General features: G+C 36.4%; 1 protein-coding gene across 1 annotated transcript in view; it reads left to right on the forward strand.

Moving 5' to 3' along the window:
• The window catches only part of DTL (denticleless E3 ubiquitin protein ligase homolog), a 49,526-nt gene that overhangs the window by 26,179 nt on the left and 8,291 nt on the right, over positions 1-15,056 (forward strand). The window contains exons 11-13 of the mRNA XM_006073084.4: positions 1,240-1,352; positions 7,156-7,245; positions 9,841-9,976. Of these exons, the coding sequence (XP_006073146.2) occupies positions 1,240-1,352; positions 7,156-7,245; positions 9,841-9,976 (339 nt within the window). The remainder of the gene's footprint in view (positions 1-1,239; positions 1,353-7,155; positions 7,246-9,840; positions 9,977-15,056) is intronic.

The following is a 15,056-nucleotide window of genomic DNA, read 5'->3' on the forward strand; positions in this document are numbered from 1 at the left end:
TTTGACATGCAGGGTTTTTCTTGAAGAGCTTTAAATACAAAGTTTGTTTTTTAATCCAAGTTTTTATTCTAGCAAAAGGAAGAGGTTTTTGTGAGTTGTTATAGAAAGCTGTTAGTTGAGTTCAGTTCAGTCTTCAGTTGTGTCCGGCTCTTTGCAACTCCGTGAACCGCAGCACGCCGGGCCTCCCTGTCCATCACCAACTCCCGGAGCCCACCCAAACCCATGTCATTGAGTCACTGATGCCATCCAACCATCTCATCCTCTGTCATGCCCTTCTCCTCCTGCCCTCAATCTTTCCCAACCTCAGGGTCTTTTCAAATGAGTCAGCACTTCACCTCAGGTGCCCAAAATATTGGAGTTTCAGCTTCAACATCAGTCCTTCCAATAATAATTCTTTTTTCCCCCTCCGTTAGAAGATTGCAGTGAAGTATTTTTTCCTTCCTGAATGTATCCCTAAATTTTCCAATGACCGAGATGTTTTTTCTTTAATTTCCTAGTAGAGTTCTGATGCCTGAGGCCTCAGGTTTTGGTCTCCTTAGGATGGAATTAAGGAGATTCCTAGATTGGATAGTGAGAAGTCTAAACCTAACCTAGTTGGAGTATCTTACATATGAATATATAGTTTACCTCATTGGCCACTTCTACTCTTCAGCCTACTTAAAGTCAAGTTTAAAGGTTACCGCATCTCAGGTAGACTATCCATAAATCTTAACTCTCCTTTCACTGATTTTTACCTATTCATACAATAAATGTTTGAAGATTTCCTCTGTAAAGCATTATAAAGTCTGAAGTCTAGAGAAGAAAGAAAAAGATATTTGTGAAATACATCCTTAAGAGGTTTGAAGTTAATTTAAGAGGAAGAAAGACCAATGTTTAATGCAATGGAAAAAACCTAGCCTGGGGTGGAAAGAGAGGGTCTGACAAAGGCATTTTTACTAAAGGATTGGACACTGACTCTGTTCTTCCTTTGAGAATATTTTTTGTCACTTTCTTCTCAATAGCTAACTCCATACCAAGTATTTGGGCTTAGATCATGAGATTGGGTCTAATATAAAGCCTTTTCCTAGGATTTCCTTTCTTTTTCTGCCACTGTCCAGTTCTTTTTTAATTGCTGACTTACTTGACCATCTGCTTCATTAGTCAATACATTAATAAAACTTATTAGGGTATGTATACTGTCTGCATTTATTTGAACACTGGAAATAAAAAGAAGTAATTTGATTTTTTTCCTTCTGGCAGTGGCTGTCTTCAGTGGACATCAGAACTCTACCTTTTATGTTAAATCCAGTATTAGTCCAGATGACCAGTTTTTAGTCAGTGGCTCAAGTGATGAAGCTGCCTACATCTGGAAGGTAAGTTACCAAACTTTAGCCTTTCTATATCAGATGTTAAGTAAAAATTGCTTTTTGCCTCTTAATACAGCTGAAACTTCACCCTGACTGTGACAGAATATATCACACTTTCACTGTACGCTTCTCAGAAATCTAAATCCATATCCTCCAGCAGATTTACAGATTATGAGGAAGTTGAGGATTCAGAAGACTGAAAAGACTCTTAAATACTTTGTCCTGCTTCCTGGAAAAACATGCTGTACTGCCTTACTGCCCTGTGTTTTCAGACTCTCATAAAATTTGGTACAGTAACAGAGTACAGTATTTGAATCCTACACCCCGGTCACCCATAGAACCTTGCACAAAACACTCATTCAAAAATATTCATGTAATAATTGTATTTTTTTACTCTCCTCTAAGTGGGTAGTTGTCAGGTTATTAAAATAGATGTGGCTGCTTTGTCAGTTTTGTATTTCTTTAATAGCATTTTTTATTCATTTTACAGATTCCCCATTTCTGTTACACAAATTTATAATTTTTTGTTTTTTCATTTTAAATAGTGGTTCTAAAGCAGCTACTATAGGCTAAGAAATTTAAAGCTATTCATTTGAAGTCAAGAGGAGAAAATTGAAATACAAGTAGCATTTCCTAACCACTGGAAAATGGCTCTTGTGGAATAATTAATTATATAAATGTCTGAGTTCAAAGAAAAAGACCATTAAGGTGTTTTCCTAGGGCTAGAAATCATTATCTTCTGGATTGCCCTATAGTTTCATAAATGTCATAGACATTGGTGAAATAAATGATCAAAGTCTATTGATTTTAGATTTTAGAATCATAGTGACTGAAACTTCATAGACCTGTAGCTTCAATATTATTAAATCCCTTTTCAGGAGACAGTTGTGTCATCTTTAGTCCTGCCAACTTCTAGGAAGTCATACCTTTAATGCAGGACAAGGGTAGATCCTGTCAGATATGAGGAATAATTCTTCAGCTTAATTTCAACTAGTCCTGAGGGAGGTACTAAAAAATGATCAAATGTAACACTACCTTCTCAAAAGCTTTAGTAACAATAACCTTGATAATCACAGGGTGGAGATATTGTTCTATCCAAGATGCTTTTTTGTTGACCTTGCCTCTTTTTCTTCACACATACCTACTGTATTTTTAAATAAAAATTTTCTTATAAAATATATACTTGAGACCCTCATCTTATGATAAGAGTTTTACATAACTTCTTGTCTATAAAATTCTTCTTACTTGAGCTTTAAACTTTATGTGACTAGCACTGATGTTTCTGTTTCATAATCTGGTCTTATGCTGCATATTTATTATCTTTTGGTTTTTCCTTCCCTCACTATCTTACCTACATTCCTTTTTCTGCTTTGGTTCCCAACTTAGCTAGAGGATTTTATTCCTACCAAGGTCAGTATCTTTTAAATTTTTTTTCTTGAAAATAAAACTGCAAACATACCAAAAAGCATTAATAAAGGATTATGCAAAAAACAACTTAGGCACTGATCATATTTTAAAATCAGTTTTTTAATTATATAGTTACGTGTGTGTGTGTGTATGTATAGTTTATTGCCAATACTTTTGTTTGTTTTCTGGCTTTGTTTTCTTTTTTTTTTTTTATTGCCAATTTCTAAAGTTCCTCTTAGCTCTGATACAAAAGATTGCTTGTTTTTTTTTGTTGTTGTTCCAGAAAATCTGGGTTGAGGGATGCTTCCTCTCCTTAAAGACAAGCAGAAAAGATACTTAGCTGTTCATTAGTAACACATTTTCAAACATCCAGTCAGTGGGTATCACACACATGGGTGACCCTTTCTGAATTCTAGGCTGGGTCACATGTCAGTGCTGAGTGATGTGGTTCAGACATGATGTTCTCCTGCCTGTCCACACATAACTCAGTGTGCAGGTTCTGATATTTGAGATCTTGGCAAACTTACTGCTCCTAAAATGAATTTGCCTGGTGAGGTGGCTCAATTTTCCTTTTCCATGGTAAGAAAAGAGGGGTGGGATGTAGTGTGTAATTTAAAAACAGTTACACACAAGCTGAGTAGTCAGGCCATTAGGTCAGAATTCTCTCAGGTATAAGGATTTTCCTATGCCAAAAAAGCCCATGGGCACAAGAAAATGGGGTGAAAGAATGAAGGTTTAGATCTCAGGGCAGAAGAGAATGAATAGCCTTCCCGTCCTAATTACTGCCCAGCAAAAAGGAGATGTGATTTAGTTAGGCTTTCTGACACTGAAGCCCAAGAGTAAAAAGATTTTAATATTATGTTTTTTTCTTGTTTAATTCCCTACCCCTTGTCCTGCCCTAACCCCTGCCCCCCCTTCCCTGGTTCATTTCTGATAGAGCCACTGAATAGTATTGAAGTGGTTATAAATAAACTGGTTTGGCACCGTCATTCTACCGCTGACTGGCGAAACACTGAGCCTGACACTTTAGGAAGTGTAAATGATCTCATGGCAGAAATGAAGATTAGGTTTGGTCTCTTAACGGGGCAGAGTAAGGAGGTTTTTTGAGGAAAGGTGCTGATCTTTTTTGCCTGTTCAAGTATACAAAGTGTTTTATGAGGTCTGTACTTTAGGACCAGTTGCTTCTAAAGGTACCTTCATTGTTCTGCGAGTTTTACGTTAGGAATTTCTCCTGCCTTGAGTTAAGCCTTTATTCTGTAACAACTAAAATTTGTAAGAGAAGACAATTTTTTTGTGTTTTGACCTTTCCCAGAATGCATAGATGTAAATGTCCCTTGGACTTAATAGTCCCCTCTTCCTATTTAAAAGTAGAGGGAGGTTTTCAAAAGTGAAATCATGTCATTATGATAACATTTTTATTATAATTATTACAATGAATATTATAATGAAGTGACAATAAATAAAAACATATTTGAATAAGAATCAAAGATTTAAGTCACCTGAATTTCATTAGAAGAAATTAATCTTCTTTGGAGTAGTCACCCAGTATACTTTACCATACTAGGATAGTCCTCAACTGTGAAAACACTTGTTACTAACGTTCATAAAGACTTGTTGGACATAAGCTCTCATTCCAGCCTACAGCATGCCCTTCCCTCAACTTTTTCTTTAAAATTGAGATAGAATTTGAATACTGTAAAATTCACCATTGTGGTCATTTTAAAGTGTGCAGTTCAGTGATTTTTTTTTTTTTTTTTTTTTTTTTTTGTATAATCACAGTATTGTGCAGCCATCCCATCTCATTCCCAGACATTTTTATCACTCCCAAAAGAAACCCCATAACCTTTAGGAGTCACTCCATTCCTCCCTTCCCCCAACTTCTGGCAACTGGTAACCTGCATTCTGTCTCTGTAGATATGCCTATTCTGAACGTTTCCTATAAATGGAATTATATATAGACATGATCTTTTATATCTGGCTTTGCTTTCATAAAATTTATCCTTTTTGTTATATATATCAGTACTTCATTCCTCTTTATGGAGGAATATTCCATTGGATGTTTAGACCGTATTTGTCTATTTATCGGTTGATGAACATTTAAACTTTTCCACTTTTTGGCTTTTTTAAGAAATTATTCGTCTATTTATATATTTGGCTGCATCCGGTCTTGGTTGCAGCATGCGGGATCGTTTGTTGCATCTCACAGACTTCTCTCCAGTGAGTGTGGTGTGTGGACTTGGTTGTCCTTCAGCATGTGGGATATTAGTTTCCCCCCAAGGAGGAAACCGATGTCCCCTGCAGTGGAAGGTGGATTCTTAACCACTGGGCCACCAGAGAAGTCCCCACTTTTTTGGCTTTATGAACAGAGCTACTATGAACATTCATGTAAAAAGTTTTGTTTGAACATGTCTTTAATTCTCCTGGGAGTGTATACCCGAGTAGAATTGCTAGGTCATATGGTAACCAATTCTATGTTTTTAACTTTTTAGAAACCCTCCCCTCACTTTTAATGCTATGTAAGATACCTAGTTCATGGCAATCACTCAATAAATGCTGACTTTTATTGTTACTATTTTTATTCCTGCCTTATTATAAAATTATAAAAAATTTTCCAACAGGTCTATCTTTTGGGTTTTTTTTTTTTTCCCTCTTAAATCCTATAGATAAATGCAGAAATGTACATACATTCTATTGGCGGACATTTTTTTTCTTGACATTTATTTTAATCTTCGATATAGACACTCGGGTTCTCCTCGGTGTATATGTAATGCCTAGGAGACTGAGGAAGGGACAGTACCATGAGATGATGAGCTAGAAGCAACAAGCAAGTAAATACATGGAGCAAAATAATACGTTGTTACCCGGGAGGGTCAGAAGGACATAGGATTTCCTCTTTTAATTTGCTGTTACCCATCCTCCTTGGGTCTTGGGTAAAGATAAACTTTATAGGCTGGGACCATTGAGAATTTCTGTGACTGTTGAGATCATTAGAGTCTATCTTGAAAGTCTTTTCTAAAATATGCCACCTTGTGAGAGAATGAGTTCTGTGGGATTGTAGGAGTAGGTAGCCAGTGAGATCCTTTTAGAGCTCAAAGAAAAGCCTCCTTTTCTGGTACACTTTAATTAATCCAGCAAGGCAAATAAGATTCTGCTCTTTGTCTTTGGCTTTTTGAATCATTACATATGTGCCATTTAACCAAGGAGAGGAATAGTAATAATTGATTTGGATACCTTATGAATCAGTATGTCGAATCTCTTAACTACAGTCTGAGGAGTCCATTAAGTTACTTAGTCATTGTTCCAAATATTCTTCCCAGAGTGCCGCCTCCTTCTTCATACGAATGAGCAATGATTAAGAGTCTCAGGTAAATGAGAAGAGAATAATTTCTCTTTTTCAAACACGTATGCTAATAATAGCTGCGTGGGTCTGTCTCTTTGTGTTGTGCTGATTAATGCCCATGGCCTCTGACAGGGATTGACAGCTCTTGAATGAGACAGCTGTCAAACGCCTATCACTAATAGCATCCAGTGAGGGAGAAAATATCATTCTTAGTCACCTGTGTAGTACTGCACAATGTGACCCTTCTTTTGTACATTAAAATGTGACAATACTTAACTTGAAAATTCAGTTTCTTCAAGCAAATGAACTGAAAATAAAATTTCAGATAATTTTTTTTTTCCAAAAAAATACCAAAGTGCCATGTAGAATATAGCTTTTCCCCTTTCAAAATGAAGGAGTATAACTTTGGGCTTTCATAGAAGTCAGTGAGTTCTTTTGGAAGAAAGACTATCCCCTTGTCCCAAGAGATCTGCTAACATTTCTTAAGTACCTTCAGGATTTAGTTAAGTGCAGTGTTCCTGGAAGTAGCTGACTAGGGAAGATCTAAAATTTAGTCTAGGTTCCACTTGAAGTGTTATACCTAGCTGCTGAAACTCACCCTTTCAGTCTTGAATTTTAATCAAAATATGTATAACTACGACAAAGGATGAGATGGCTGGATGGCATCACTGACTCGATGGACATGAGTTTGAGTGAACTCTGGGAGTTGGTGATGGACAGGGAGGCCTGGCGTGCTGCGATTCATGGGGTTGCAAAGAGTCGGACATGACTGAGCGACTGAACTGAACTGAAGTAGTCCTGATTTGAAATAAGAGCTGTCCTGGTATCTTACCTCATACTGTTTACTTATTTTGGCTGTTTTCCTTCTATTTTCTCAGATTAATGACAGAAATAATTTCACTGCCCATTGGGCCTCTTGTTCTGAGCTATAACTAGGCATGTCTAGGGATTTTTGGTAACAACTCTACAGCTGTCTAAGGTACAAGTATGGATAAATTTGAAGCCGCTGTCTGCAGACCTAACACTGCCCTGCTGACTTGTTTGTTTTTGATGGTGTAATAGGTCTCCATGCCCTGGCATCCTCCCACTGTGCTCCTGGGTCATTCTCAAGAGGTCACATCTGTGTGCTGGTGTCCATCAGACTTCACAAAGGTTTGTAAGCAAATCTCTGTAGCTGGTTTAAAAGATCACAGATTTGTAGATTTTCCCAATACAGACTTTTATGTTTAAATAAACATTTAAAGATCTAGAGGCCATTCAGGATCTATATCATCATTAATCACACATTCTGTTTTTTCCTACTAAGTGTATTTCTTGGTTCTTTAGAGTCATTCCTTTCCTAAACATAGAATTTAAGTTTTTAACGTTAGTAAAATTTCATCTTAAAATTAAGGTGAAAAGAAAATCTAAAGTGAAGAAAACTAGTGTTTCTGACTTTGTATGTATTTTTAATGTGTGTTAAAAGTAACATCTTGACTGTTCTTCACAGACCAGTTTGGGTTCTCACATGCCTGAAAATGCTTACTGTGAAGTCTTAAAATGTTTGGCTATCTGTGACTTAACTATGGAAGAAGTAACTCTAAACTGTTAATAGACACTTTGAAAAGAAGAAAATATACTCACTTTAAAATAATTTTTTAATAGTGATACTTTAAACAAATTTTAAAAACCCAAAAGGCAGAAATCCCAGAAACAATAAATTCCACATATATATAGGGATTTCATGTAATAGTGTCCCCAGTTCCACTCACTCTCCCAGCCCCCCACCTTTGGTCTCTGGGTTATTTTGGATTTACCGGAAATGTTCCTTCTGTGGAGACCTCCATTTTGTCTATTATGTTTTAAAGGTTTGTTGCCTATTGTGCCTATCTGTTTTTCTATCTTCTAGAATCTTCTCATGGTCTTATCTACTCAGGACATCCCTGCTGGCTTTCAAGTACTACTATGGATTTGCTTTTATTTCTATATCCCTGTATAGCCATTTCTGTGATGAGCTCATGATAGCTCAATCATTTTTTTTTTAAATCATTGCTTTAATCACCAATAATTACATCCCAGTGACATTTTCGCTCTAAGTTTCCATGTGATTTCCAGTGAAATAGCTGCTTTTAATGAGGAATTTTATATCTTCATAGAACTTGAAGATGAATTTTTTCAAATTACTCAGTTAATCATATCATTTTTCTCCATCCATTGTATATTGTCCTTATCTCTATGCACAGAAAAGACTCAAAGGAAGTAGTAGCAGGGCTGTTTTCCCATATTCATTTAACGACCACCTTTTCAAAAGGGTCTTTAAAATAATTTTGTCCCTACCCTACAATTAGGAATGTAAAATACCCACTTTAAAGAAAAAAGGTTTAGACTTTGAAACTGAAAAAACTTGGATTTAAATTCTAGCTCTGAGCTGGGAGAACGGGGTAGTTAGGCAGTTAGGGAAGGTCATGTGCACAGTGCTATATTCAAAATGGATAACCAGCAAGGACCTACTGTATAGCACATGGAACTCTGATCACTGTCATGTGGCAGCCTGGACGGGAAGGGAGTTTGGGGGAGAATGGATACATGTATACGTATGGCTGAGTCCCTTCACTGTTCACCTGAAACTGTCACAACGTTGTTAATCGGCTATACCCCAATACAAGATAAAAAGTTTAAAATTTGAAAAATAAATAAATTCTAGCTCTGCCACTGAATTGTGGTGACCTTGGGCAAATAACTTTATTCTTGTTTTGTAGATGAGGTTATTTGAGTGTCAGGCTTTTTTAAATAAGATAATGTTAATTTTAGGACACTCAGACTTAATAGTTGCTCTGTAAGTAACAACTAGATAATAGACTATGGAACAACGGTGGATCCCAGGCATCTCTTTGAGTGGTTAAATATGTGTGTCTTCTTTTGGCCTCCCAGTAAGGAAAGGAAAAAGCTGCCAGCCTCTTGGGGGCCAAGACTTAAGAGAACGTGTGTTCTTTTTTTCTCTCTCTCTTTAGTTACTGAAATAGAGAAATTATATAAACAAATGCTAGGGAACAGCTCTGGTACCAGTGGCCATTTGCCACAAGCTCTTCAAGCTGGACTTTCTCTGCCATAAAAGGCTTGGGACCAAGATCAGGAACGGTCAGATATTTTTAAAGGGGCAAAGGTTATTTTTAACTTCTTTCAGGCTAGTGAACTTGTTTTCCCAGATTGCTCCTTTACCTATCTGAAAAAGAATCTTAGGGAATCGTTTCATTCTACTTGTCACAGCATACTAGAGTCATGGGCTAAGTCAGATCTTGGGAGTGATCCCATTACTTGGAATAAGCCAGAACTTGAAGAATTCTGAAGAAAGTCATATAAATTGAATGTCAGTGACATAACACTGATCGATCACGTAAGAGAAAAACGACGTCTTAATTATGTATGTTTTGTAGTTATACAGAAGGTGATAATGATTTCCCCAACTTCTTGAAAATAAAATGACATGAACCTGCTTTTATAGTAGAGCTTTAGGTTAGCTGAGAAATCACTGGTTACAAAAGTCATACCCACAGAGTGTCTATAAAGAAGAAACTAAAGGATCCACTTCTTTGGAAATCTGGAATGATTTCTGAAAGCAAGGAATGAAAGTATCTGACCTTTTAGGTAGCATTTTCTATATCAGAAAGAATAATTGTCTAGTCATGAGCCCTTAAAGACATGTCTACTTTTTACTTTGTTGTGAATCTTTGATTGAAAGTTACTAACTCCCTTTCTGGTTCTCTGTAGATTGCTACTTGCTCTGATGACAATACACTGAAAGTCTGGCGCTTGAACAGAGATTTAGAGGAGAAATCAGGAGGAGATAAACTCTCCATAGTGGGATGGGCCTCTCAGAAGAAGAGAGAGGCGAAAGCTGACCTTGGTAAGGATCCCATGCATTTTTCTAAGTTTTTTATGTTTTTATTGGTTTAGTTCTGCAGTACAGAATGATGAGCTACATTTGATCTTATTTTAGTATGATTTTGAAGGAAAACACCATCTTACTGACATTTTTTTTATATTTATTTTCTGAACACTGTTTATTATCTACACAAGGCACTGGAATACAGTGTAGATTTATTTCTTTAAATATTTGTTGAACATCTACTGTGTTTTAAGCACTATTCTGATTTGCTGTGGATTCTGCAGTAATCAAAAGAATCAAGAATCAGAAATGAAGCTTACATATTAGTTTGAGTCAGTAAACAAGTTAAATAAAATTTGCTTGTTAGGTAGTAATACATGGATTAGGGAAAAAGGAAAGCAGGAATGCGAGAATAACAGCATGCTGTTAAAATTTTAAATTAGGTGCCCACAGAAACCTCAATGAAAAGATGGTGCTTGAGTACAGAACGTGCAGTAGTAAAGTAGTAAGTCATGGTGGTGTGTTTGAGAACGTTTCTGGCAGACAAAACAGCAAACGCAAAGCCCCTGAAGCCGGAGCAGACCTGGCATGTTTTGTGTTCCTCAAAGAGGCAAATGTAGCTGTAATCCCTGTGGCTAAAGAGAGGACAGGAAATAGTAGTGGAAAATAAGGTTCTTGTACAATTTTGGCTTTTATTTTGATAGACAAAAAACTGTTGGACGGTTTTGAATAGAGAAGTATACGATCTGACTTTCCTTTGTCATTCTAACTTCTGTGTTGAAAACAAATTGTAAGGGGATCAGGGTAAAACTGGAAGTTAATTTAAAAACTTACTGAAGTAACCTAGGAAACAATGGTGGTGACTTGGACCAGAGAGGTAGCAGACGATACAACTTTTAAAAGTCTTCAAATTCCGGATATATTTACATGATGGAGACAACAGAAGGTTCTTTGGGATCAGATATGGGATATGAGGGAGAGTTATCAAGGATAACATCAGAGTTCTTGGTTGAGAAGCTAGGATGGAGTAACCATTAACCTCTATAGGAATCACTGCAGGAGGAGCAGTTTAAGGGAGGGAACAACTGGATATGTTGTTTGATACGATTATTAGATATCTAAATGGAGATGTCAAAGAGGTGGTTAGATATTTGATTCTGCAGTTGAGGGCTAGAGTTGTAAATTTGGGATTTATTGTCATATAGGTAAAAGGTAGCTATATATGGAAAAGAGAATAAGTCTGGGGTCTGAGCCTTGGAGCATCCTAATATAAGTTCGGAGAGGTGAAGCAGCAAGTACAACCAGAGAAGTAAGAGAAAAACAGAATATTGTATAAAGTAAGTAAAGGGAAGAGGGATGAATTTGGTTGAATGTTTTTGGCATGCCAAGTAAGATGAGGGCTAAAAACTGACCTTTGGATTTGGCAGTACAGGGGTTATTTAGCAACCTTGGTGGGGGCAGCTTTTGGTGGTGTGTCAGTGGCCTGGTTAGTGTTGTTCAGGAGGACAGAAAGAGAGGAGGCTCTTTCAAGGAATCTTGCTAGAAAGCAAAGGAGAACAATGAAATGGTAGAGGACGAAGCAATGTTGAAGTTTGTTTTTAGTGAGAATATAGCATTTTGTATGTGATTAGAAGGATCCTCTAGTCCAGGAGAAAACTGATGCAGGGAAATTTGCTGGAGCAGTTTCCTTAACTGAGGGGATGATCTCAAATATACAAGATGAAGAGCAGGCCTATGTCAGGGGTGTGGATTATTCATCCATAGTGATGAGAAGGCAGAAATAGAGGCACGGTGAAGGTAGATGGATAAGTGGGAAGGTCAGAACTTGTGGAAGTTTTCGTTTTCTTAGTGATATTGGAATCAGGATCATCAACTGATTAAGAATAAGGATTAGAGGAAGAGGTGATAGAGATTTGACGAAAGAAAAGAAAGTCTGAAATAGTCACATAGAAAATAGAAGAGCAAATAGACCAGGGAAATATGATTGTTGAGCGAAGAATCAACCTGAGGCTACTACTCCTTCATTGAAAATGAGCAGTCGGTATGGTTGTGTGTCTGCTGCACAGGTATAGGCAGACTGTAGGTGGAAAAGTTGGTTTTAATCAGGGATGTGGTTTAAATCCACAAGTATGAAGTGAGTGGAGGGCCAAGGGAGTTGAGGACAGATATACTATCAGAGTTTAACTGGGTAAAGAGGGAAGTGAGGATATAATTGGGCTGAGGGTAGAAGTGGTAGGGTCAGTGAACTGAGCGGCCCCTGGGCATGAAGAGCTGATGGCACTGGAGTGCTGAAGAGAACTGGGAAAATAGGTGGTGGTTGAAATTGAGATAGTGGAGGATTTTAGTAGTAATGGAGGCACTGGTAATAATAAGGCCAAGGAATAAGAGAGTGAAAGGACAAGGCTATTGTAGAAGAAGAAGGTCAAGAAAATGAGAAAACAGGATATTGAAAAGATTATGAATGTAGGTTTTGACTGAACTGACGGGTGGAATTAAAGAGAGTGACAGGGAATCGAGAACAAAAATCTAAGCACTGAGCCAGCCAAAGGGAAACCAAATGTTATCAATAGATAGTCATAAGCTTGAAATTCAAGCTTAGAACTTATGTCAGCCGTCAAGGCCTAAGGTATTGAGGATTTGAGGGTGAGAATATATGCTCATTTTTCTATTGACTTGTTTAGTCTTTTATAAGATACCTCAAGCGTAACTAAACTCCAGAGGAGTCTTTCACTCTAAGTCTACCTCTATAAAGTGTTTAATTTTGGTTTCTGCTTTCTTTAAAAAAAATTTTTTTTTAAGTGTTGATACTTTTAACAAGTCAACTAACTCTACAGGGCTACATAAGGTAAATAGCATTCTCTAGATACCCTACCATAGTTCCCTTTTCCCAGGGTGACAACTTCAAATCTTTTAGCTAATTCTTTGATACTTATTCCTATATCTCTAAGTAATATTTGTGCATTTCTATCTCTTATGGGATTTTTTGTTGTTGCGTCAGCATTATCTATTGACATCTTACTCTGTGAGATGAGCACTTAGCTCTTTCCTATGTTCCCATGATTACCAAACCTCTGCACACTCAACATTCCCCTAGCTTCCCAACATAGGGTCATAATTTTGGTTAGATCGAGAGTTACTACTATCATTGTATTTTCTATTCATAATTTAGCTAAGTGGTAACTAGTTGTTTCTTTTTATTTCCTATACTTTTTTTTCCCCTTGAGACTTAAAAAAAAAGTCAAGATATATTCGCATACCACATATTTACCTGTTTGTACAGGCCAGTGTTCTTCAGTATATTCAGAGTTGGGCAGTCAACATAATCTAATTCTAGTCTATTTTCAAGACCCAAAATAAGGGTTCCAGTGTCTCCATAACCTTGCTGACACTTGTTATTATTTCTTTTTTTAAATTATAGCCATCTTACTGACTGTGCAGTGGTATCCCACTGTGGTTGTGATTTGTACTAATATTTTCATGATGGCTTATGATGTTGAATATCTTTTCATGTGCCTATTGGCCATTTTTAAATTTTCTTTGGAAAAGTGCCTATGCAAATAAATCCTTTGCCCATATTTTAATTGCGTTATTTGTCTATTGTTTTTATTGTTGAGTTTTATATATTCTGGATATAAGTCCCTTGTCATATAATGATTTTAAATATTTTATCTTATTCTGTAAGTTGTTTTTTCATTTTCTTGATGATGTCCTTTGGCACACAATGTTCTAATTTTGATGAAGACCTGTTTATCTGTTTTTTTCTTTTTGTAATTTGTGCTTTTGATGTTGTATCTAAGAAATCATTGCCTAATCCAAAGTCACAGAGATTTATGTCTGTATTTTCTTGTAGGAGTGTTTTAGTTTTGGGGCTGCTGTTGATTTTGTGTTTATTTTTGTGTATAGTATGAGGTAGGTAAGGGTCCAAATTCTTTTGCATGTGGATAGCCCACGTTCTCAGTATCATTTTTCAAAGAGACTATTCTTTACCCCATTGAATTTTTTCAGCACTCTTGTCAAAAATCAATTGACCATAAATGTAAGGATTCGTTGCTGGAGTCTCAGTTCCATTCCTTTGATCTGTAAGTCTGTCCTTATGCTGTTTCCACATTGTCTCGATTACTGTACCTTGTAGTAGGTTTTAAAAATCAGAGATTCTGAGCCCTCCAATTGTCTTTTAAATTTTAAGGTTGTTTGGACTAGTCTGGGTCTTACATTTCTATACAAACTTTAGGACGAGCTTGTCAATTTCTGCAGAAATAATCAGCTGGAATTCTGTTAGGGATTGCATTGAATCTATAGATCAGTTTTGGGAGTATTGCCATCTTAACAGTATTTTCTTCTGATTCATGAACATGGGATGTCTTTCTGCTGCCTTGTCTTTTAATTTTGCTTCCTAATTTTGAAAAAAATAAAAGAATTATATAAGGGAAAAAGTCATCAGCCTTCCCAACACTCATACACAATTTTAGTTAACATTTTGACTTATTTTTTAGATTTTACCCCTTTATCCATAGAGATTTTTTTGTTAACAGAATCATGCTACGTATACATTTGGATTTCTTGAAGATTTTTTCACTAAACATGATATTCTAAGCACTTTCCTTGTTACCTTTTTAGCAAAACATTTAAATGTTCCATAGTTTACCTAGCTCTTCTCTTGTAGTTAAACATTTTATTTCCAGTGTTTTGTGGGGGGGTGGGGGAATGGTTTTTTCTAAATTTAGGATCTTCATTTCCCATTAAAATAGATTCCCAGAGGTGAAATCTCTGTGTTAATGACTATAAACATTTTTGAAGAAAAATATGTTGTCTTTTAACTAGGTATTTCTAGGTATTAATTATTCTTAGTTTTGGAAACTAAGTCACAAAAAAGTTACATATGTTGACCAAACTTGTACCATATTAATAACATTTAGCCATTATTAAGTATTAGCATAGTTGTTCTAAAGACCTATTTGTATTATCTCATTTATTAGTAATTCCCCAAACAACCAAACCTGAAGCTCAAGGAACTTAGATTTGCTTAAAGTCACACAGCTGTGAAGTTATAATAGAACCAATTCAGACTCTTGCAGTCTGATTCTAAAGCTCATGCCTA

This window comes from Bubalus bubalis, chromosome 5 (genome assembly GCF_019923935.1).
Source record: "Bubalus bubalis isolate 160015118507 breed Murrah chromosome 5, NDDB_SH_1, whole genome shotgun sequence".
In the NCBI taxonomy this organism is placed as follows: domain Eukaryota; kingdom Metazoa; phylum Chordata; class Mammalia; order Artiodactyla; family Bovidae; genus Bubalus; species Bubalus bubalis.